Source organism: Pholcus phalangioides, unplaced genomic scaffold, assembly GCF_987345545.1.
Source record: "Pholcus phalangioides strain wild (caught in Gottingen) unplaced genomic scaffold, Ppha-v1.0 ptg000014l_1, whole genome shotgun sequence".
Lineage (NCBI taxonomy): Eukaryota > Metazoa > Arthropoda > Arachnida > Araneae > Pholcidae > Pholcus > Pholcus phalangioides.
The window spans coordinates 685,079-708,133 of record NW_028301607.1 but is presented as its reverse complement, the minus strand read 5'-3'; the positions used below and the strand labels follow the sequence as shown (position 1 = coordinate 708,133).

Sequence of the window (23,055 nt, the reverse complement as noted above, 5' to 3'; positions counted from 1 at the left end):
TTTTTTTCTCAACGAATGTACATTTTAATTCACTGTATACTTTATTTCCTGTGCCAAGGGCAATTCATTTACTAGTAATAGGTAGCAATTTTCGGCTGACAACTTGCAATAGTTTTGGTGAAGTTCCATATTTATGGTTCCAATGCCTTGTATTTTACTTACTATAATATGGTTGCCTTTTAATCGTAATGAAAAGTACGATATTTGGTTGCAACTGGTTATATTTTTCGAACTGGAGACGTTATGAAAACCATAACCTCGTATATAACGATCCCTCGGTTATATATCCGATTTTGTGGGAAACAATGCAATTGTTGTTCAACACCGTTATAGTAGTTTGCATGCATTCCTCCGTCGGTATTAGCGGGGCTCACATTCCAGGAATCGCTACGAATACGGAAAATCCACTCATGACTCGAGAACCATAAACTTCTGTTTTCAGGTATCTCGTTTATATCCGCTCTGCGGTGCAGAAGTAGAAAGGGATGTCCTGTGATTCTCGTCAATATTTTCCTCAACAAGCATTATAATATCTGTTAGTTGTTTCTTACTTTCAGTAATACGTATCTTCAGTAATTTTTTTAGAATATGGTTACGAAGCTTCCTCGACATTTCTTGCATTTGCATCTTCCTCGATTGAATACAATTGTTATTGAATAATGCGCATAGCGAAAAAATGCTCGCATAAACTCTGGTCTAACAGTGGAATGCTAGGTTGAGTTAGGAGGCAGGCATATAGTGACACGCCATGGTATTTTTTAATATTTCACTCAAAATCACATTCAAAATATTCTTAAATCCCTCGCTAGGTTCTACTCCTACGAAAGTGTATACAGCCATCGGTATTTTTCACTATTCTACCCTTTAAGGTTGTTAATGAAGTTTCTGTGAAGCTGTTTTCTTTGTAGTGCACATAAGTGTTGCGCAGGGAAACTACTTTACAGCATGAAAGAGCTAACTGAAAATTTATTCATTAATGAATCAATCATAATTTTATTGCTGCTATCCCTGATGATAATGCTACCTCTCGATATAAGGGATAACCCCTCTGCAACCACATTTTTTTTTGGTTCGCAGAATACCGTTATATCGAGGTTTCACTCTATTTCAAATTTTTCATTCAAGCTTTTAACATTCATAAACATTTAAACAACAATCTTTAAGAAACATTTTCAGAAGCATTGGAAAAACCTTTAGGAAGATTTTTATAAAACGTGTATTTAACACACGTACGATTTATATTTTTCTTCCGATACGAGAACTGACACATCAAAAGTGCTTTCCTCAAAACAGCGAATACGGAAACCACACGAATATGAGGCCCGCGAATACCGAGAGCCGATTGTATTTAAAACTGATGAAGGATCAATATTATTATAAAGATTCTGGAATAAATCAAAATGAAATGAAAATTATATTCAGTTGCATCGATTATGTGTACAAAACCTAAGATTTGTGCATTTTAGAAGTCGTTGTCGATAATACACAATATTAGGTACGTGTAATCACACACTTTTCATTGAAAAGTTAGCGCCCTCTATGCGCTTAACGGAGAAAAAAAAAATAAAAATGACTAAATATACGTATATTGAGGACGACTTAGATACTCTTTGAGAATGCTGCCTACTCTTAAGTTTCTTTCCAAGTTTCGACTTGGCAACATATTTGCAATTAATTGCAAATGATGTTAAATAAAAATATTGTGTACATAGCGGTTGATATGTATTAACAGCAATATTCGTTGACACTCATGCACTTTCACTTGTCTTTTCTAAATTGGCGTAAGAAGAAGACAGGTGAACTTCGAAGAGAGCGGATGTGCGTGGGCAGTGCTGTCAACTTAAGTGCCGAGTTGTATACATCGCAAGAAGCAGAGGTCAAGCTTGCGTGGGGACGGCAGTGACGCCCGTGTGTGTGGCGGGGTGACTAAGAGATTGTAACGGTGAAAAGTGTTTGCGCGGGAAGGTCTTAACGAGACCAACGTATTTCTGCAAATTTTGATACTTTGGATTCCACGTCCGAAACATTTAGTGCCTATTGGATATATATCGGCTAGATGAATGGATAACTGTATTAGCGGCGACAAAATGGTAAGTGCTGCTTCTGTTGTCATTTTCTTTTTGGCCGAGTTTCATCTGTGAATAGTAGTGCAAATGTCGCGGACCATGGTTGGTAAAAATAAGATGATGGTATGCTTTGCGCATAGTGTATTGCTAAATAATGATAAGTTAAATGTTAGTAACATAATTGATAAGATCAAAGAAACTGTAGATGATGAAAAGCTACCTCTTCAGGACACTTTAGAGTTTATTTTTTATGAACTGGATCCAATTATTCAAGAGTTCATAAATCATAATAAGTTCAGTGAATGGCTATGTGAAATTGATAGTGAATGTGAAACTAATGGTATCTTACGTACCATTATAAAATTAGTTGGAGACTACGAAAATTCAAAAGATGCTGCGTCTGATAAAATAATTAGTACCGAAATTCTCTGTAGTATGAAAAAATTATACAATTGTGATTTCCAGAAATGTGGATTGTATTTAAGTAAGGATAGGGATGACAAAAAATATCCGATAGGGACGCGAAGTAAAAAGAAAACTAAAGTAACTCATGGCATTATTGTCAACGATAAGGTAATTGTTGAAAAGGAAACTCGGACTGCGGATGAATCCCAGGCTTCCCAAAACAATCAACAAGAAAAAACAAAAATCATAGCAGATGATCAGGTGGCTGGCCCATCTAAGCAACCTGATAATTGTTTGCCCAATAGGGCTAATGGAAAGTCAATAAGTAAAAATGTTGAAAAAGAAAATACAAATGATCCAGATCCCACTAACACAAATGAGTGGCAGTTGGTTGAAAAAAAGAAGAAAAAAGTCAGAATACCCCCATTAAATCTGACAAAATACAAGAACTGGAAAGAACTCTCAGTTAAAATTAGGGGTGTTTGCGAATCAAATTTTGATGCCAAAAAAACTGGCACAACATTGCAATTACACGTAACAACAGAAAATGATCATAGAGCTGTGACTAAAATGCTTGAAAAAGAGGGAGTAAATTTTAGCACATTCACACTAAAGTCAGACAAAAACATAAGAGTGGTTATTAGGGATTTGGATACAACAACATCTTGCGATGAGATCAAAGAATCTCTCGAGGAGTTGGGTTACACAATTATTAGTGTGGTACAGCTAAAGAGCCCCCGTCATAAAGATGGTGAAAAGATTATGGTCCCAATACCATTATGGCTCATTGATTTGCCAAGAACAGATAAAAGCAAGGAAATATATCAAATATCTTCATTAAATTACTTAAAGATAAGGGTTGAAACATACAAAAGAAGGAAGGGGTACACGCAGTGCTACAACTGTCAAGCCTGGAATGGGCACACAGCCCGAAATTGTTATAACGAAGCCCGCTGTGTCAAATGTCCAGAAAAACATCACACATCACAGTGTGATAAGGTAAAGGGTAAGGACTTACCAGTGTGTATAAACTGTTCCTTAAATCATCCGGCGAGTTTCCGAGGATGTAAAAGGTACCCGGGGAACCTTAAAAAATCTGGTCCTAAAGCAATTACTGGGTCACAAAAACTTAGACCACCAAAGCCCAGGCTTTTTTCCGTCACAAGTTCAAGTGACGATGAAATTGAGAAAATAGACATTGAAGCTGAGGAATTACCTCAACAGCAAAAACCAACAGAAGTAAATAATAGACCTACAAGAAGGCATAAGACATATGCAAAAGCTGCAAATGTCCACGAAGAGGTGGAAAATAACAAAATAGAAACTAACAAAAACACAATGACATCAAAAGATGTTAACATGACTGAAACAAACAATAATGTATACTCTGTACCAGAAATTATACCCACATCAACTATTGCAGTTGAACGTAGGGAAAGTGTAAATAATGAGGTAACCGCAAAGATCCCTCCCAACAGGATAGATGTGGAGGTGTCCCAGATTGTGAATACCGGTAATAATGAGATATCATTCCCCTTACAGGAGTTAATGGGTCTAATGAGAAAATGTTTTAATAACATATTACAAGCTAAGACATATCAAGAAAAATACTCAGTATTTATTGATAGCTTTACTGAAATATCTATGAAACTATTATCGGTAAACTTCACCAATGTTCAATAATAGTTCACAACAAATAAAATATCTCAAGATCATGGCGTGGAACGCCAGAGGTATTATTCGTGATCTCCAAGAATTAAGAGAAATTGTTGCAGATGAAGATTTTGATCTGATGTTAATTTGCGAAACATTTTTAAAACCATGTTATACAGCTAAGATAGCAAATTATGATTGTATAAGGAAAGATAGAACGCACGAAAGAGGAGGGGGAGTAGCCTTATATATCAAAAGGCATTTAAATTATGACATTGTTGACCTCCCACATTCCCGAGATTGCGAAGCGTTGGCAGTGGATTTGCACCTCACTAGCACTAGAAAAATCCGAATTTGTGTTTTATACAAACCACCAAATAATCAATTTGATATCTCTCTGTTAAATCATATATTTGACTGCAATTATGCAACAATTCTTAGCGGTGATTTAAATTCTAAATCACCAATTTGGAATTCAAATAATTACAATGCAGCAGGACGTATATTAGAGCAGTATTGCAGAAATAAAAATATTATTACATACGGGCCAAGTGCTGCGACACACTATCCGGATGACAGCAACCGAACACCAGACGTCCTAGATATTACACTGGTCAAAAACCTCAGTGTTCCTTTAGCAGTAGAGGTAATATCAGCACTTACATCAGATCACATTCCAACAATTATTGATGTTGATTTCGAAATTCCCATACAACAAAAAATCAAAAAAGTTACAAACTGGCCACTATATAGGCAAGTGCTTACAGGAATTGAAACACCAGATAATGCTAGTGAGTGTACCATAGATATAGAAAATGAAATAAACTCATTAACACAAAAATTGCAGGACACTGTTAATAATTCCACTCGGGAAAGGTCAAACGAAAACAACCCATTAGCACTCCCCAGATATCTGAGGGAAATGATAAGAGAAAAGAATAGAGCTAGAAGAAGGTGGCAAAGAACCAGAGATGCTGCACATAGACTCAGATATACAACATTACGAAACAATACACGTCGAGAAATCAGGGAATTTACAAGTGAACGATTTCTAAGGTTCCTAGAAGATGCTAATTGTGAGGATGGGTCGTTCTATAAAATTTATAGAGCACAAAAACCCCGTAGCCAAAGACTTACATCTATACATGGCCCGCATGGACTGGTATATACAGATGAAGATAAGGTAGAAGTATTTGCAGATACCTTTGAACTGCAATTCTCACCAAACACTAATACTTCAAATGTTCAGGTCGAGAGAGTGCTTAGAACTATTAATGAATATTTTGATAATCCTCCACCTGAAACACAAACAGCTCTCACTCCAACAGATATCAATGAATTAAAAACAATAATAAAACATTTGAAAATTCGGAAAGCATCTGGGCATGACCTAATTTCAAATATGGCACTGAAGAATTTGCCCAATAATATTTTAGAATATATTGTCAAAATTTTTAATAGATTGCTGGAGCTCAAATATTTCCCATCTAACTGGAAAACAGCAATTGTTAAAATTATACCAAAAGCTGGCCAAGATTTGCACTTTCCAAGCAATTGGAGACCCATCTCATTGCTTAGTAATTTTGGAAAGTTATTCGAGAGAGTTGTGGTAACACGTATCAACACTTACGAAAAGTCTCATCCAACAATTGGGCCCGAACAACATGGATTTAGAGACGGTCATTCTACAACCACACAATTATTAAGAGTTATAGAAACACTCCAAGAAGCTAGAATTTATCATGATACAGCTGCAGTTGCACTGTTGGATTTAAGTAAGTCATTTGACAAAGTGTGGCATGAGGGGTTGCTCTATAAAATGGTTAGAATGGCCCTACCCTTTAGCATAATTAAAATTGTACGTCATTATCTTGCAGCAAGAACTTTTTATGTAAAAATCAATGACACAATATCTACAACTAGACGAATTAGATCATCTATAGTGCAAGGCAGTGTTATAGGACCTTGCCTCCACAATTATCACATGAATGATTTTCCAGTGGCAATTAAGGGTATTACTGCGCTGTACGCAGACGATTCAATGATAATTTGTACAGATAGAAAACCACAGAAGGCATTAAGTAATTTACAAGAATTAATTGATCAAGTCGAAACATGGTGCGAAAACAGCAGAGTTAAACTTAATGCAGACAAGACAGTATTTATGTGGATCACAGGAAAACTAGATCTACCCCCAGATGCCGGAATAGTGGTTGGGGGGAAATTCATTGAACCTGTTATAAGTACTAAATACCTGGGAATAATAATTGACAAACGATTGACATTTGTGCAACAACGCAATTATGTAATACGAAGAGCAGACGTAGCAAAACACACTTTAAAACGCATACTTGCAAGCAGATCAACATTGACAATCAACAACAAATTAAATGTATACAAAATGGCTATCAGATCCATACTTTTATATGCTGCACCAGTGTGGCTCTACTCGAGCAATCAACACATGGTTAAATTAGAACAATATCAAAACAAAACAATAAGAGCTATGCTGGGAGCCAATTGGTTCATCAGGAATAGAAGTATAAGAAACGATATAGGAATGCCAACCATACACGCCTTTGCTCAAAAGCTGGCTAATAATCTCTTCCAAACTCTTGAAGAGTCAGAATACCAACATCTTAGGGAAATATCCACTTACCCAAAAGATCAGATATCAGCTTTTTCCAGACCCAAAAACTTTCTGGTTATGAAAAGACCGGAGGTACCGGGATTGTGAAAAGTGTATATAAGCAACTATATATAGTGTAAATAATTAGACCAACTGCAAAATATCAAATTTGTAGATAATATATATTTAATCAAATAATCATAATTAACTGCATTTAATAACATATAATCGCATTTATTAATATGATCTATAGTTGACGCTGAACATAAAAATGAGAGTAGGTAATATATGCATTATGATGAATGATTAATGTTAAAAGAATAGCATTAATTATAACTTAATGACGTCCTAACAGGCTGATGAAGTGACATTCTGTCACTGCCCTGTTGAGTGACACTTTCTGCTTTCTATTTCTCCTCCAGCCTACTTAAGCTTTCTTTTCCCCCTAGATTAATAACCCAATATGGGTAATATTAAACTCTAAGTAGTTTAAAAAATAAAACATATACAACCATGGCGAAAATAGCACTACTAGTCCAGGATGGCTAAGAAATGACTCAGGGGTATGCACTGATTGCCAATTTCAGTCGGAACCCATAGGCCACTATGTCATATTTAGGATTTAGGATGTCTTTTCTCTTCGTAAGGGCCCCCGTTCAGAGGTCGGCTCTATCTAATTGGTGTAAGTAAGAGTTTCAGAAAATTTAATTCGACTGGCGGGGTATCCGTCACTCCAACAATACCTCGAATTGAGAGTATTAAGTATCACTGTGGTCAGTATCGGATATTCTTCATGCATAACAACGACCAATAAGAATGATTTCTTACGTGATGCCAAAGAGGAATAAAAAGAGACGGTATTGATTGAATGACCCTTTGGAGAAGATTTCTGCCGATTCGAAATCTGGTAATTGTGGATGTCATTCTCGTAGATCCCCGCGGGGTGAGTATTGATGATTGAAGAGACGTAATTCAATCGCAATTTATATTGCAATACCGTGCGACGCCACACGCTTATGTGTGTTTCCTCTCTAATACGATACGAATCCGAACCTCATCGTTCATTTGTATCAATGTTTTCTTCTCAACCCAACCTCCCAATCGATCTCCAAACGGAGAAATAAAAAAGTTATTCAGCAACATCTGAGGACCACACACCGACGACGATTATATGCGTATCCACTCGTACATATTTGTGGCAACTACACCCAAGACGATTTATATGGATCTGGAATAATAAATGGTATGATTCTAAAATGATTGAAGAGGTGTCGTTTGATACGCATGCACATCGAGTACGGTATTTTTTCCATGCGGATCACTGTGTAGATCCTAGCTGTAAATTGGAGCTCAAGTTGTCATTTGAATTCCCAGTCGCGAGTGATTTGAGATCGATTCAGTATTGATTGACTGCTTCCTATTTATGTGTGGGTAATTAATGGCTATTTGCATCACGCCCTAAGGACTTTCGTACAAAGATTCCGTGAATTATTGAGATCGATACCAACCATGGAAATTCTGCAATGAAACTCGGGCCACATCGAGATGAACCACCCGTCCAGTTCGAAGAGCCTGTACCCACTTCTGGCTGGAGGTATCCAAAAGTAACAGCTCATATAGTGGGAATATCACGCACATATAAACTTAAGTTGCATTGGAAGCAGGAAACTCCTGAAGTTTATTTAATAAAGCTCGATATGAGCATCCTCGGTGACTCTGCGGATGTTTTGCGGCTGGAAGGCTGGTCGAAGACATCGACCAGGACCTTCTAGCACCCCCCCCCCTCCTCCACGCCCGAGTCAAAGAAGCCGTCTTCCTCTGCAATCTTCGAATCCATCTGGCCACAAATTGATCGGAGAACGCCGATAGTCACAACACGGGAGTGTTCCGGAAGCAATATGAACCGAGAAACATTGGGCCGCGTTTGAGAAGTGTGTAGCCATCCTATGCCGCTGGTTCTTCATTGCAGCGGGAAAGGCAAGCATTGGAAGCAAATATTTTCGAATGGCTATTGGGCTAGGTTGGACAAGCGTGTGACCCTAGCTTAATCCAAAACTGTAAGGTAACCAAAACAGTTCTTGCACCGAAAAATATATACCTCTTTCGGTGTAAGTTTTGCCTCTTTAGCAAGCTGAGCCACCCCATGATAGCGTTTATTCGAATTAGCGAATTTATTCTCTGGAGACCATAATCTCACCCTGAGTTTGCAAAACTGGCAGTGATTGTAACTTATGATTTTGAATATGACATGAACACGCACACACCCCTCCCTCTCTCTCTCTCTAAACGAATTATTTCTAACGAATTGGTTGAATGAAGGAACATGTTGTATAAATGTGTGGCCTTTTCTATTCATGTTGCCAGAGAGCAACACTTTTTCCTTCAGTTGGGAGAGCGCAACCACAACACCAGCGTCATCTTCTGTTCCTGTTTCCTAGCAGGCCAGCATCTACGGTTTGGAACCGATTTCGAATGGCCAACAAATACTTGCATAGATATTCGGATTACTCTGTTTCAATAGTTCGTCCCGTCCGATAGGACATGCGACTATTTCCGCCGCTCTCGCGGCGTCAGTATGAGTGTTATCAGTCCCAATCGTAATTATTACGCCTTTATTGTTTCTAATCCGCATGATAAAAGTTAATTGAGTTCGTTGAAGGTTAACATAAAAACAATGAGTAAATTAGTATTAAGACTTGTCCTCAAATTTAGAGTTTTCCAAAACAAGAGAAAAGAGAGAACAAACATTTCAGTGTCCTCCCGAGACGAAACGACAAAAACACATTACCTCAACTATTACATAACTATTTACAAACTATCCTGCAACTTGCGTGTGTTTAACAGCAAATATACAAAATTTAGTAACACACGCCATCTTGCGTGTGCAAAATGAAAAGATCAAAATATTCTTTTACATAAGTTCTAAATACTCTAGTGATCTTTTCACACAAATCACAAATACCTCATATTGTTAGTGTTACCTTATCAACACAGTGTTACCCGCTTCACAATACGGGTTTACACAATATACATTATTGATGGATTCGATTTTACATACTCATCAATACAATTAGGAAAGTTCGATAAATTGCATTATGAAATGTCCCATCGTGAAATATCATGTTAATAAATAGAGTTTGTGTGAGAAACACTAAGCGAAATTGAAGCAGTTAAAAAAATTCTAGTTTATAATCCTCAAGATATATTTGGGAATTTCAAATCAACCACAAAACATGAATTATATATGAACTAAACAATTATATCATCAATATTCTTTCACAAAACACTTTTGCACTATGTTTTATATACATTAGTAGCTATGTATTCAAACCATTCAACCATTACAAATTTAAGTTTTGTTGCATTTACTTTACATTGGATATTCTAAATATTTCTCTGTAATGCTGTACTCAAAATTTCTCTAAGGTCTTTTATCTTCCTTGATCTTATAATAGTATATTTTATTGATAATTGTCTCTGATCTTGTGTGTCGTGGCTTCTCTTCTTGTCTCCCAATGTGGGCATTCAAAAATGTAGTAGAATCTTCTTTTGCTTTTACTTCTACAGAAGATGCATCGTCCATCTCTGAGGCGTCTCCATTCGTGGTAATATCCAAGGGACCCATGTTCTGTGATAATTTGGTTTATGTAAAAATCACTATGTAATCTTTTAATGTCTACATTAGGGTATATATACTGAATACTGGTCGTCCTTTTGTGCTATTATTCCATGAAATTTGGCCATTCCATGTGATACAACGTTTTTCAAGTATTTTTCTTATTTGTGCTTTGCTATATCCGGTTATTACCCGCACTGTACTATAACTTGTTCCGTCTTTGGCGAGCGAGCGTGTCAGCCATGTCATTTTTTTTTGTATTATCTGCGTGAGCTTTGATATCCAGTGAAAATGGACAGTCATCCTCGCTAATATTTCTTTGATAAAATTGTGGTATCTCTCTGGATCATCTCTTTCGTGTCTCTCCAACGTTTTTAACGAGGACATAGAATCGGTATACAGGGGGTGCAGGCCATCTATTCCCATTTCTTCCGCTATCGTTTTAGGCTCAATCTTAAATTCTCATTCGGAATACAGAAATTTCGCCACTGGTACGTTTATAATCTCCGGTATATTTCACTCCGAACATTTCACCGCCCTGACTATATGAATGACCAAGTGATTGGGTGAGTGACCGTATGAGTATGATTGAGTGATCAAGTGAGTGACCCTTTTCGTGATAGAGTTAGCGATCGTATTAGTGACCATTTCCGTGATCAAGTTAGCGACCAAGTGAATGACCGTTTTCGTCATCAAGTTGGTGACCGTATGAGTGACCATATAAATGATCAAGTTAATGACGACCATATTCAATTGTTTTGTCACATACTACGTTCACCGAACACCAACTCTGGCTATATTGTAGTTTAATGCCATTAGAGAGATGGGTTGGAAGTGAAGGCGCTGTCTATCGGTGGTCGCCTCGAGTTCGCTAGGGAAAATATCTTATCTATACTTTCTCTTGGGTTCGAACCCGGGATCCTGACAGCAATTTTCACGATGGTAGACGAGCATCTCACCACCACGCCACTCGGGCGCTCTTGTCGCATACTCTATCACTTACTCACATGATCACCCACCCACTCTCTTGGTCAGTCATGATCACTCATTCACTCATACGGTTTCACTCACTCTCTCACTTGGTCACTCATATGGGCACTCAGCCAATCACTTGGTCACTCATACAGTTACTTGGCCACTCACACGATCAGGGTAAGCGAAATGTACCGGGGGCAAAGCGTGTGCCAAAGCCAAAATATTGGAAGCGAAATTTCCGTAAACCTAGATATTCATAGATAGTCAGTATTATTAAAAAAAGGAATATATAAACGGGCATACATAATACCTCAAAATGTTCTCCTCCTTTGGACTTCATGACTATGTCCTTAAGTTGGGCCAAACAGGTATTGATACGAGCTCGCCTCCGTTTCTCCATCAGAGGCTTCGTCACCTGCAACATTATCATCGGAACATTAAACTGAGATAAATACAGAATGAATTCGCATAAATAATTTCAATTAAACAGTTTATAACACTCTTCGGAGACCTTTGATGCAAACGAGTCAAAACTCGGCCGTAACGACATCGGGGATATCCCACGAAGTTTTAACGTTATGACCTAGGAATCAGTTATAAGTGTTCTTATAACCGGGACGTTGTTGCAACCGAGGTTGACGTTTTCAAGCTTGTTTGACGCACAATTTAATGAGTTGCAATCCTCACTGTGCATAAAATTTGCTGTTACATTATGAGTGGCCGTGTTTGAGAGATAATTTTCGCCGCTAATTTCCGCCTAATGCAGGGCGTTTGTAACTGAAGTCTCCGTACTTTGAGTAGTTTTCCCTCAAAAACTAAAACCTTATCCGAAAACAGTCAAATATTCAGAATATCCGTGGGAAACCTGTTCCGAGACACTTTGATTCTCTCGAACTGTGCTCGGCAAAAACTCTAACGCTTTTACTTTTTCGTTTTCCGAAACTTCAAAGGTCATGAAAGCATCGTATTGGCTGTTCTGTGAGGAATAAAATTCCAAGGCGAACAGTTGGCAAATCCGACTTTTCTTATCCGTAAAAGCCGCCTTTAAATGCTTGCTACTTGATGCTGGCGTCTAAAAAATCTGTCAAGTTGTCTAGGTTTTGTAACGTCCATGTAACTGTTTAGCGGCTTGATTTTGTATCAATAGAAGTGGATGAGAAAGACCACCGCGTTTATTCCTTTGTTTTATGCAATGGTCTATATATAACAGCGGTTCTCAACCTTTTTTGAACTCGCGGAGTCCTTTTTAATAAAAAGTTTCTATGGCGGAGTCCCCCCGTGGACATATTTTTTATTTATTCGTCAAAGACGCTGATGTATGTTTCTAATTTAAAAATAATTTTTTTCTTCAAATTTACTGGGTTTTTTTAAAAAAAATTTTTCGAGCGGCCGTGGAGCCCCTGGAGAGTGCACACGGAGCCTCAAGGGACTCCGCGGAGCACCAGTTGAGAACCGCTGGTCTATAACATAGCTCCCCAACCTTTTTTCTCCCATTGCCCCCAAAGCAATCTAACCCTTAGGATCCTATGTTGAACCCGTAGCCTTTACCGCCCCCCTGGAAAATTTCATCGCTCCCCAGGGGGGCGTTAACGTCCCCGTTAGGAATCACTGGTCTATAACAAAATTTCCCAAACTTTTTATTCCGTCGCGTCATTCTTCAGAATTTTTTTTCTCTCATCGCCCCCCCCCCCCCCCCAACTCAAGTGAACCCATAGGATCTTGTGTTAAAAGCGTAGCTTCTGTCGCCCCCTTGGACCATTCCATCACCCACCAGGGGGCGATATTGCCCACTTTGGGAAACACTGGTCTCTGACATCAATATGAGAAGATTCATTTTTTTTGTGAAATCGATCAAATGCGGCGAATTTGAATAAGACCGCAACCGAAAAAAAAAGTAACCTCTTGTGAGAACTTTTTGTCCAGTTTTTGTCTAAATAGTCTTCCTATTCAGAACATAACTTCCATCAACCACGTGCATTTGAACAGTGGTAAAGGCACACTATTGTGGGACAAACTCAGAGAACAAGAACAAAAAAAAAGTTCAACTCTAGCACATACATAATCACCATTTTCGTTTCTTTACATGAAGAAATTTGAAAAAGTACACTGATTTCAAAAGGGTGGAAAAAGTCCGATATGAATTTTCCGAACGTTTTTAGCGAGAATAGCAAAAATGAAACGTTGTATCCGGGAAAAGTTAACATTATCAAAATATAGGAAAAAAAAGTTAAATTCACAAAAATTAGTCGTACTAAGCGGGAAAACGTTCTAAGCGAGATCGACTTATATATATATACGATGAAAAAAGAAGTTAAATCTTCGATTACCACGTGGAAAAGAAGAGACGCTTTTTTATTGCATTTTCTTTTTCCCCATTGTCCATGTAGCGTATATACCCAGCTTCAATGGAGTACGTAGAACAGAACGGGCGCTACGTAGGTCTGAGTAGTGTCAGTATAATTTACCTCACACCCTAGGGTGGTTATAAACTATTTTGTGGTCACATTACTACTGACGCTTTTTTTCTGGTCATAGTAAATGCAATGCATCACAGAAATGACTGTTTCTTTTTCAAATTATCCCGTTTAGTTTCATTCATAGTTAGAAGTTTTACGAGTAAAACATTTTTTCTACACTTTTCTGCAATTTATTCAGCTGTTTGTAAACCCCTGCTCCATAGGAATCGGCCGAAACCACCATTATTGACGTTACAACCGAGGTGCCGTTATAAACGTGTTTGACTGTACTTCTCCCCAGTGAAATGTTTTTTTCAGGCATAATTATGTATTCAACTGTGAGTAATAATTTTTAGAGACCAATTCAATAATTTGAAAACAAATTATATCGCCATCTCTCGGCTTTTGCATTGAACTAAATTGTGAAAAGAACACAGTGGAGCGTATTTCGTTCCGCCAACGTGTTCGTTATTCGAATCAAACTTTGCCGTAGGAAATAACGGAAGCTTGAATAATTCGTTCGCTTAATTATTCATTCCCATGAGAATGACTAATAAAAACATTATTCATTCATTAATGCAACACAATAGTAATACAATAAAATTTTTGAAAATTATTAGTCTGAAATAAATATACAATATGATAATGTTTACAAATTAACTTATACGGAAGAGTGTCGTTTTAGTTTAGCATTTTTGAAATATATGACATCCATATTTGTTTATGGGCACCTTTTCTCAGCCAACCTCGTTGGGCATTTCGCCTGTTGTAGCCTCGTATTTGTTTAGGACGACAGCTTTATTTGGAGTGGTTCTCTTCTATAACGTTTTTCACAGATATTCCACCTTCTGTTAATCTCATTTGAAGTGACGGACTAATTTCTCTCCGTCTTCGTCAGGTGGACATCCCGTGCATAAGCTCTTGCTGTTGCGCGCAGTGGAGATTCATCAGTTCGTCTGAGGATATGATCATGATCTTCCACTAGTTTTGAATGTCGGGCTCATGCAGTCGCATTGTCTTCCCCCAAGGAATGCAATTTTCTCGTCAACTGGTGGCTGTTCAAGCTAGCCCCTCAAAGTCGCGTTTAATAATGCAATCGGCATGGGCCCTCACATACTGAAGCAGGGCCCCTAGGCTGGGATCTTTTACGGGCCCCCCGACCAGACTTTCACGGGGCCCCTTTATGATGAATTTATAGCGTGAAAAACAAAAAAATTATTAAAATCACCCCGGGCCCCAGGGCTGGAGCCTTGTCAGCCCACCCCGTGTGGGGGCCATGGCAATCGGCCCACAGTTTTCTCCAAGCACAATTAAAAAAAAAAGAAAACTTCAAGTGCACACACACGTGGTTACAATGCTATATCTAGTTTCGTATCGTAAACAGTCACGTTCGTGTACGAGTGTTCATTTTTTCTAGTCAGGCACGCTGACCGAAGACTGTAGGGGAAGAATATTACCCGTAACTTTTCACAGCACGTGTGTAGACGAGGAAGTAAAAAAACCATCAGCTCAGTCGCGATAACGTGAAAATGAATGAACAAAGCGCAAAAATTTTTGCTCGTAATGCGAATCATAGCTCGTTAATCGATTCGTAATGTGTTCAAAAATTTTGTTCGTTATGCGAATTACTCGTTAACGGAAGTTCAACTGTATCACTTTCGGCATATCTCTATATCAAGCAAATTTGTTGCAGCCCTTTTAGGTTATAGTCGGGCTTATGATAAACAGGCGCTGAATTAATCAAATGTTTAGAGCAGATGAAGAAAAACGACTCATTACCAGAAGCTTATCACAAATGTCTAAAGATGGAACGCATACAACAATGCCAAGTTGAATATGAACAAATGTGTGATGATATGGCTCACAATAAGAGATATACCATCAAATACGAAGATCATCATAGAGCGACAATATTCTGTGCCATTGACCCAAACTAGGTGGGGGGGGGGCCTGGGTGTTACCATGGATGAAAGACTCAACTTCAGGAGCCACACTTAGAACAAAATCGGAAAGGCTCAGATCCTCTTAGAGAATCTATTGAGATCCTGCTATCGGGAGTCCAAACTCTGTTTGAGAAACAAAGTTGTGATATACGAACAAATCATTCGCCCGGTGTTGACACATGGTGCCCCAGCTTGGGCTTTCGCATCTAAGAGCAACGTGTACAAATTACAACGATTCCAGAACCACGTCCTCAGGCGCTTCACTTTTGAAGCACCAAAATTCTTCCGCCTCACCAATCTGCTCAGAGATTAGAATGCGTCGTCCGTGTATTCCCACATCAAGAAACTATCTCGAAAAACAAGAAAGGTCCTGTCACCAACATCTGAGAGAGAGATTGCCAATTATTTCCCTTCAGATATAATCATTTCATGCCATATTTTACGCTTATGTAATATTGTGTTACTCCAACATGAAGGAGAATAGGGCTCTTTTGAGCTCAGTACTCCGTATAACGGTCACGGTCAGACTTACCACTTGTCCCTCCGCATTTCGAGAAAGTACCTTTCTGGAATGAAAGGTACCGATGAATGTCATATTTGCAAGTTTCACAAATTCATTTTCAGCAAATGAAATTTTGGCACCCCCATGAGGGAAGGACTGTAACGGACCAGGGTGCATTAAAACCACAAAATCAGTAAACAGAAATATTTGGAAAAACTCACATGAGCCATTTCAAAAACCATTTTAAATAACAAATATACAGGGTGTTTCAAAAGAATAATACGATCAAAAAAAAATCATAACTATTCAGCTCTTAATCCGTTTTGATCGAATGATTTATAGGTAGAAAAAGAGGGGAAATCTCGAGTTTCAAGCAGTTGCCGACACGTAGCGCTAAGGCTCTTCCTTCGGCCGCCACTTCAGTGTTTGTGAAAGCTGGCTTTTCCCACAGTCAGAAACCGATTCGGATGACTTCATTTTCCAGTAGGACGGGGCACCACCACCACACTGGAGCTTGGACGTTCGAGAATTTTTGAACAATCGCATTCCTAAACAAATGGATCGGCCGTACGGGGCCTGACGATTCAGTTAAACATCACTGGCCTCTGAAATCGCTGGACCTCACTGCGCGCGATTTCTTCTTGTGGGGGGTTTATAAAAGACTTCGTAATGTGCCTCCCCTTCCAGTTACATTAGCCGAACTGAAGATACGCATAACAGCAGCAGTGGACGCAAACATGATCGCAAAAATTTGGGACGAATAGACATATGCCGTGCATCCATAGGTGGGCATATTGAGCACCTTTAATTTGGTTTGTAAAAAACTTTATGATTAGCCATGTAATATGAAATTAATCTTAAGTGTCTATGTGTTCAGTATTTTTCGTAATATACGCATTTCAAATCGGGTGATTCTTTTGAAACACCCTGTATAATTATTTTCATAATTTCATCTACGAGAAGGATTGAAATGACAAAAAAATATGTTTACGTAATGAAGGTTGTGAGGTAATAACCACGCACAGGCAGGGCCGGTATTTGGCAGGTGCTGCTGAAAAACGGGATAAAATACTACTTTTGCTTGCATTTTAACTTAAAACGTTGTTAACGTTTGACATAACGTTAACAAGGCATATAGCTTATTATTTTGTACAAGACCCACGCCCACTCCCCTCAATATTGGGGCAGACAGGGCTCCAGCCGGGACGATTCTTATCACTTTCTGCTTTTCCGTACTATATATTCACTACGGTGGAGCCCCCACCAAAGATCCCAGCCTAGTGGCTGTGGTGAAGGCTGTAGATCAGGCATCAACCCGTTGCTCAGGGGAACCACGGTGCTCCCTGAAGCACCCAGAGTGCTCGATGCTCGTGTCCGATTTCGCGCTCGGTCGCACTTGATCAACGTTCCAATTGAACACCTTGTACGAATAGCATTCAAGGACCGAAATCATCCGGATTCCATGTACTACCGCCCCGGGCGCTGAACTAAAGGGGGAGCTGAATTTCCCTTTTAAAATTGTTTAAAATTACACGAGGGAGACATAATGCACACTTGCTGCGCTTAAGGAGTATCTAGTTGTGGCCCTGGGTAGATAATCTGTTCTTTACCCCCCCCCTCCCCCAACATTTAAGGGCCTAGGAGCACACTTGCAATTTTTGTAACTGGGCACTATCGCGCAACTTAATTGCCAAATGGTTTTTTATTTATGGGCATGAATATAATACGTTCTGTAATTATTTCTTTTATAATCACTGTGATTTCTTGTCTAGTCTGGACGTATTTCTTTTATAATCACTGTGATTTCTTGTCTAGTCTGGACGTATTTCTTTCATAATCTCCCATGATGCTCTTAAGGCGGCCCTGAATAAAGATCAAGGCGAGCAACCACAAGTTCCAAACACTTCCGATGCCCCTGCCGCGGGCATCATGTGACTCTCGGAGGTGGTTTTTTTTAAGTGGCCCGCTGACCATTTTGAGATCACAGCTACTCAATATTTAAAGAGGATAATAAAAACCGATGGAAGCCCCCTGACCACAGAGCTTTACTACATTTTAGAACTGTGGGGATTTTTTTTTTCAAATCCACCACTAACAACACTGTGCGTGCATTGCGAGGGCCGTCTTAGCAAGCTTGGGGGGCCTGGGCTCCAAAAACTTTTTATGATATTTTTCTGGAAGGAAAAGTTTGGGGGGAAAAGAGGGAATACAATTACCGAATTTACACAAATGCTTGAATAACTTCAAGAATTAATGAAAGAAATAATTTCATGATTATTATTGAAAGAAATTATTTTCAGAAATTTTTAAATAAATTATTTTTAGAAATTTTAAAAGAAATTATTTTTAGAAATTATTTTTAGAAATTTTAAAAGAAATTATTTTTAGAAATTTTAAAAGAAATTATTTTTATAAATTTTAAAAGAAATTATATTCAGAAATTTTAAAAGAAATTATCTTCAGAAATTTTAAAAGAAATTGTTTTCAGAAATTTTAAAAGAAATTATCTTCAGAAATTTTAAAAGAAATTATCTTCAGAAATTTTGAAAGAAATTTTTTCAGAAATTTTAAAAGAAATTATTTTCAGAAATTTTAAAAGAAATTATTTTTAGAAATTTTAAAAGAAATTATCTTTAGATATTTTAAAAGAAATTATCTTCAGAAATTATTTTTAGAAATTATTTTTAGAAATTTTAAAATAAATTATTTTTAGAAATTTTAAAATAAATTATTTTTAGAAATTTTAAAATAAATTATATTCAGAAATTTTAAAAGAAAAAAATAAAAAAAATTTTAAAAGAAATTATTTTTAGAAATTGGTTCAGAACTATCGAAAATAAATAACTAATGGGAAAATTATTTGAGAGTGATTGAAAGCAAATTACGAAATTATCGAAATTGATCGTAAAATTGATAGGAGAAATAATTAATCAATTTATTTTTCCGATTTTGGGGTAAAAATAATTTCACGAATTCATAAAATATTTGTTCTTAACGAAAAAAAACAAAAGGAATTTCAGAATTAATGAAAATTCATATTTAATAAAATAAATAATTTCAGAATAAACACAAAAGTCTTGAATTATTTTCTGACTCGACTCAATTCTGGGCCCATTGGCCAATCCGTTTGGACACACCGAATCCTTGTGCATCGGGATGTTTATTATCTTACAATTCTAAATACTGTAGAGCAGTGGTTCTAAACCTATGGTCGCGTACCAGAGGAGGTACGCGTCGATGGTGTAGGTCAGTGATTCCCAACGTGGGCGTTAACGCCCCCTGGGGAGTCGATGGGATGTTCCGGGGGACGGTAGAAGCTTCGGGTATAACATAGGATCTTATGGGTTAGATTGCGTTGGGGGGGATGATGGGAGAAAAAAATTTCTGAAGAAGGGGTGATGGGACAAAAATAGTTGGTAAACTATGGTATAGGTGGTCCATATGGGTTCAAATAAAAATTCTACCTTCATACTCGGGTTCAACATACACCATCGTGGAAAATGTCGGAGATTGAGATCCTACCACAAATGCGATAAATACGGCAAATAAAAGGTACAATTTATTGCCTCAAAGGCAATTTTCTAATTGCTGTAGGGTGTGGGAAATGAAGGGCTGCTACAAATGGCAATAAACAAAAATTTATTTCGGGGGGGGGGGGGGGAGTTCAAATGATCAGATGACCATATTGCATTGAGAAAAATATATTAAACTGGGATCATTAAATAGGGTGAGATACGGGATATTGCCAATTATCATCAAAAATGCTTCCAGAAGTAGGCACTATCACTAGTTGTTAAAATTGCGAAAAAAAAAAGCGTTGAACATAGAAAAATATGTGGGATGAACATACCGTGGTAAATACGTTTTACTGATATTAATTTTAAATCTTCATGTATGTGTGAAAAGGTATAAATTTAATTTGATTTGAATAAATATTGTCATAATTATCATAATATAGTTTATATATTATGAAAAAACGCTATGTATTCGTGACCTCGGTACATATTACGAATTCAATATTTAATGTAAAAGAAATCGGAGCAACCAAAATTGTGGGAAGGGATGTCCCGTAATACGGGACGCAAGTGGTACGTGAAATTGTTTCAGATATTCTACTGGTCCTTGGGTTCATAAAGGTTGAGAAACGCTGCTACTTTTATTTGGCCCGCGGTGTAAGATTTAAGACCCTTGGCAGGGCTCTGACTTCTAGGGTGTGTGGGGACTGATATAAAAAGTATTCGACTTCCCACACTTTAAATTCACCAGAAAATCAACAGAGTGTAGATCCCGGTTATAATTTTTTTTTTCAAAAAAAAACGTTGTAAAAGGGGAAAAGTGATTCAAACGGGAAATCTCCAGGAGCATTAGTAATAGATGGGACCACTAAAATAAGTCGTTCTAAGTGGGAAAACGTTTTAAACAAAGGTGTTATACGCGGGGTTATACGATTATTATAATCCAACTGCATTAGCCATTGCCAGAGCCGCAACTCGAGGGAGACAAATTTACGTGTGAACAAAAAAACACCGTTTTAAAATCATTGATTTTCATAGTGGAGAGGAGTGGGGAAATCGTGTTCGCCCCCCCCCCCCCACACCTCATAAAAATCATAGTTACGACCCTGGCCACCAGCCAAGGCTGCAACTTGAATCCTACGAACTACGTGGCCTCAGAAGGCGCCACGTAGAATATGCACGGAAAAAATGCCGGAAAATATGCACTTAAAAATGCTAAAATAAATGAATATATAAATATGCATTAAAAATCATGAAAAAGTTAAAAATTATCGAAAAAAAGTGAAAATATACATTTAAAAAAATCACCATACAAAAAAAGCAGATATGCTTTTAAAATGAATATTTTTTCTATTTCTTAGTGCATATTCATTTGCAAAAAATACACATATGCGAAAAACTTCTACATATTTTTTTTTTATTTTAAGCATTTTTAATTTCTAGTTCGTTATAGCTGTGTTCTAAGTAACAAAATTTGGAAAATACGAACATCTCTATTAATTCGCTAAATTCCACCTGCGGCAAAAACCGATATTATAAAAATACAGTGAACCCCCACCCCCCTTACCGGACACCCCCTCAGATGCGGTAACCTTTCTTCTACGGCCAAATAATATTTTCCCTCTATATAACAGAAGTATGCATTTCAAATCCCTGATCAACGGTCACCCCTCTTTTACGAACGAATCTTTTCGTCACGCCGGTGATCGCAAAAGGTTTAATATCAGCAGCAATATTTATTTGAAAGATTATAAAAAAAGTGATTACGCTTATAAATAAACTTTCAAAAAATATGTACTTATTTCCGAAAATTCTTCGGTTTTTTACGCATTTATATGCATTAATGCTAAAACAGGCCAAAATATGCAAATTCATATGCACATTTGCATATAATCCGGGCTCTACTTATACGCTTACATTTAAAAACAAAAAATGTCCAGACCTGACACCAGCAACGATTTCTGACCAAAACGATGCACTCGAAGATATAGAAGGAAGGAGATGGAGGAAAAAAAAGCGAAAATGATTGAAATTAAATTTAAATTAATTTTTTCACTTACCCTTCTACGTTGCGCAGAAGCCGTGGTGGAATCGGCAGCCATAACTCTCTCGCTCGACACCACCGCCCACGATAAATCTTAAAAGACGGACCCCCCTCCCTCGTAATATCACACGGAAACACACACGCGGAGATCTCTCAATACACACACACAGGTGGGTTTCAAGGTATGACTGACATGTTCGTCGTCGCACGTGCGAAAAGAGCGCTCTAGCGTTGCGTACGTACGCTACCCTGCTACCTGGTAAGGGAAGATAATAAAGAAAAAGGTCCTACCCCTGAAGGAGAGAGCAAAAAAAAAAAAGGACCCACTCGGCTCTTTTCCATCAAGCCTAGGTCTTCTGTGGCCCCGCCTACTGCTTGTGTATGTGCGTGTGTTACTTTGTTAGGTATTATTATTATTATCATTATCATACTTTAACCTGTATCCGCTATTATTGTACAGGTTAACCTCATCAATTGCATTCAATGCGAAAAGTTGACTTTTGCCTTTCTCCTTGTCGTCGTTTCGATAACGTCTTATTGTCTTTTATATTTTTGGCGAAGATTCTTTTCTTTTATCTTTCTTAATTTCGAAACTTATCGTATCTTTTTGTGGACGATAAACATTAGGGAACTGATATCATGTTAGTCTTGGACTTGTGTCATGTTGATTACCTTGAGTTTCCATGAATAATGGATCCCCATCGCTGCGGAAAGAAAATGGATTATGATTTTGTTTTCTTTCATTTATTATTTTTACGAACATATTTAGTTTAGAAAAATACGGGTTCATGTCGATCAATATGTCCCGTATTTATGCATATACATCCCGTTTTAACGAATACCGTTATAGCGAAAATCTCGTTTTAACGAACGCTTTTTCTAATCCCCCAGATAAATTGACATAGGGACATTTTTAAATATCCTGGAATTCCTTTATAATGAAATTTCGTTATAACGAAGTGATTTCCACGGTCTCTTGGAGTTCATTATAACTGGATTCGACTGTATGTATCGGTGTTTCTCAACCGCCGGGCCGCGGCCCAATACCGGGCCCTAACACTAGTCACACCGAGCCGTGAGTGATTCGCAGTTTTTTTTTCCCATTCATTTCTCGTTAGTTGTGAGTATGAACGGGCTTTTCACTTACGGTAAAGAGATTTACCGGGCCGCGGGCGTCCAAAGGTTGAGAACTACTGGTATATATAGGCCTATATGATGTATGGTGAAGCCTATATATTATGTCAGTTTTTG

General features: G+C 37.8%; 1 protein-coding gene across 1 annotated transcript in view; it reads right to left on the bottom strand.

Moving 5' to 3' along the window:
• The window catches only part of LOC149077881 (uncharacterized), a 28,835-nt gene extending 6,640 nt beyond the window's left edge, over positions 1 to 22,195 (bottom strand). The window contains exons 1-2 of the mRNA XM_089241487.1: positions 21,821 to 22,195; positions 11,655 to 11,759 (exon numbers count right to left, since the gene is read on the bottom strand). Of these exons, the coding sequence (XP_089097613.1) occupies positions 11,655 to 11,759; positions 21,821 to 21,862 (147 nt within the window). The 5' untranslated portion in view covers positions 21,863 to 22,195. The remainder of the gene's footprint in view (positions 1 to 11,654; positions 11,760 to 21,820) is intronic.
• Positions 22,196 to 23,055: the final 860 nt, after the last annotated feature.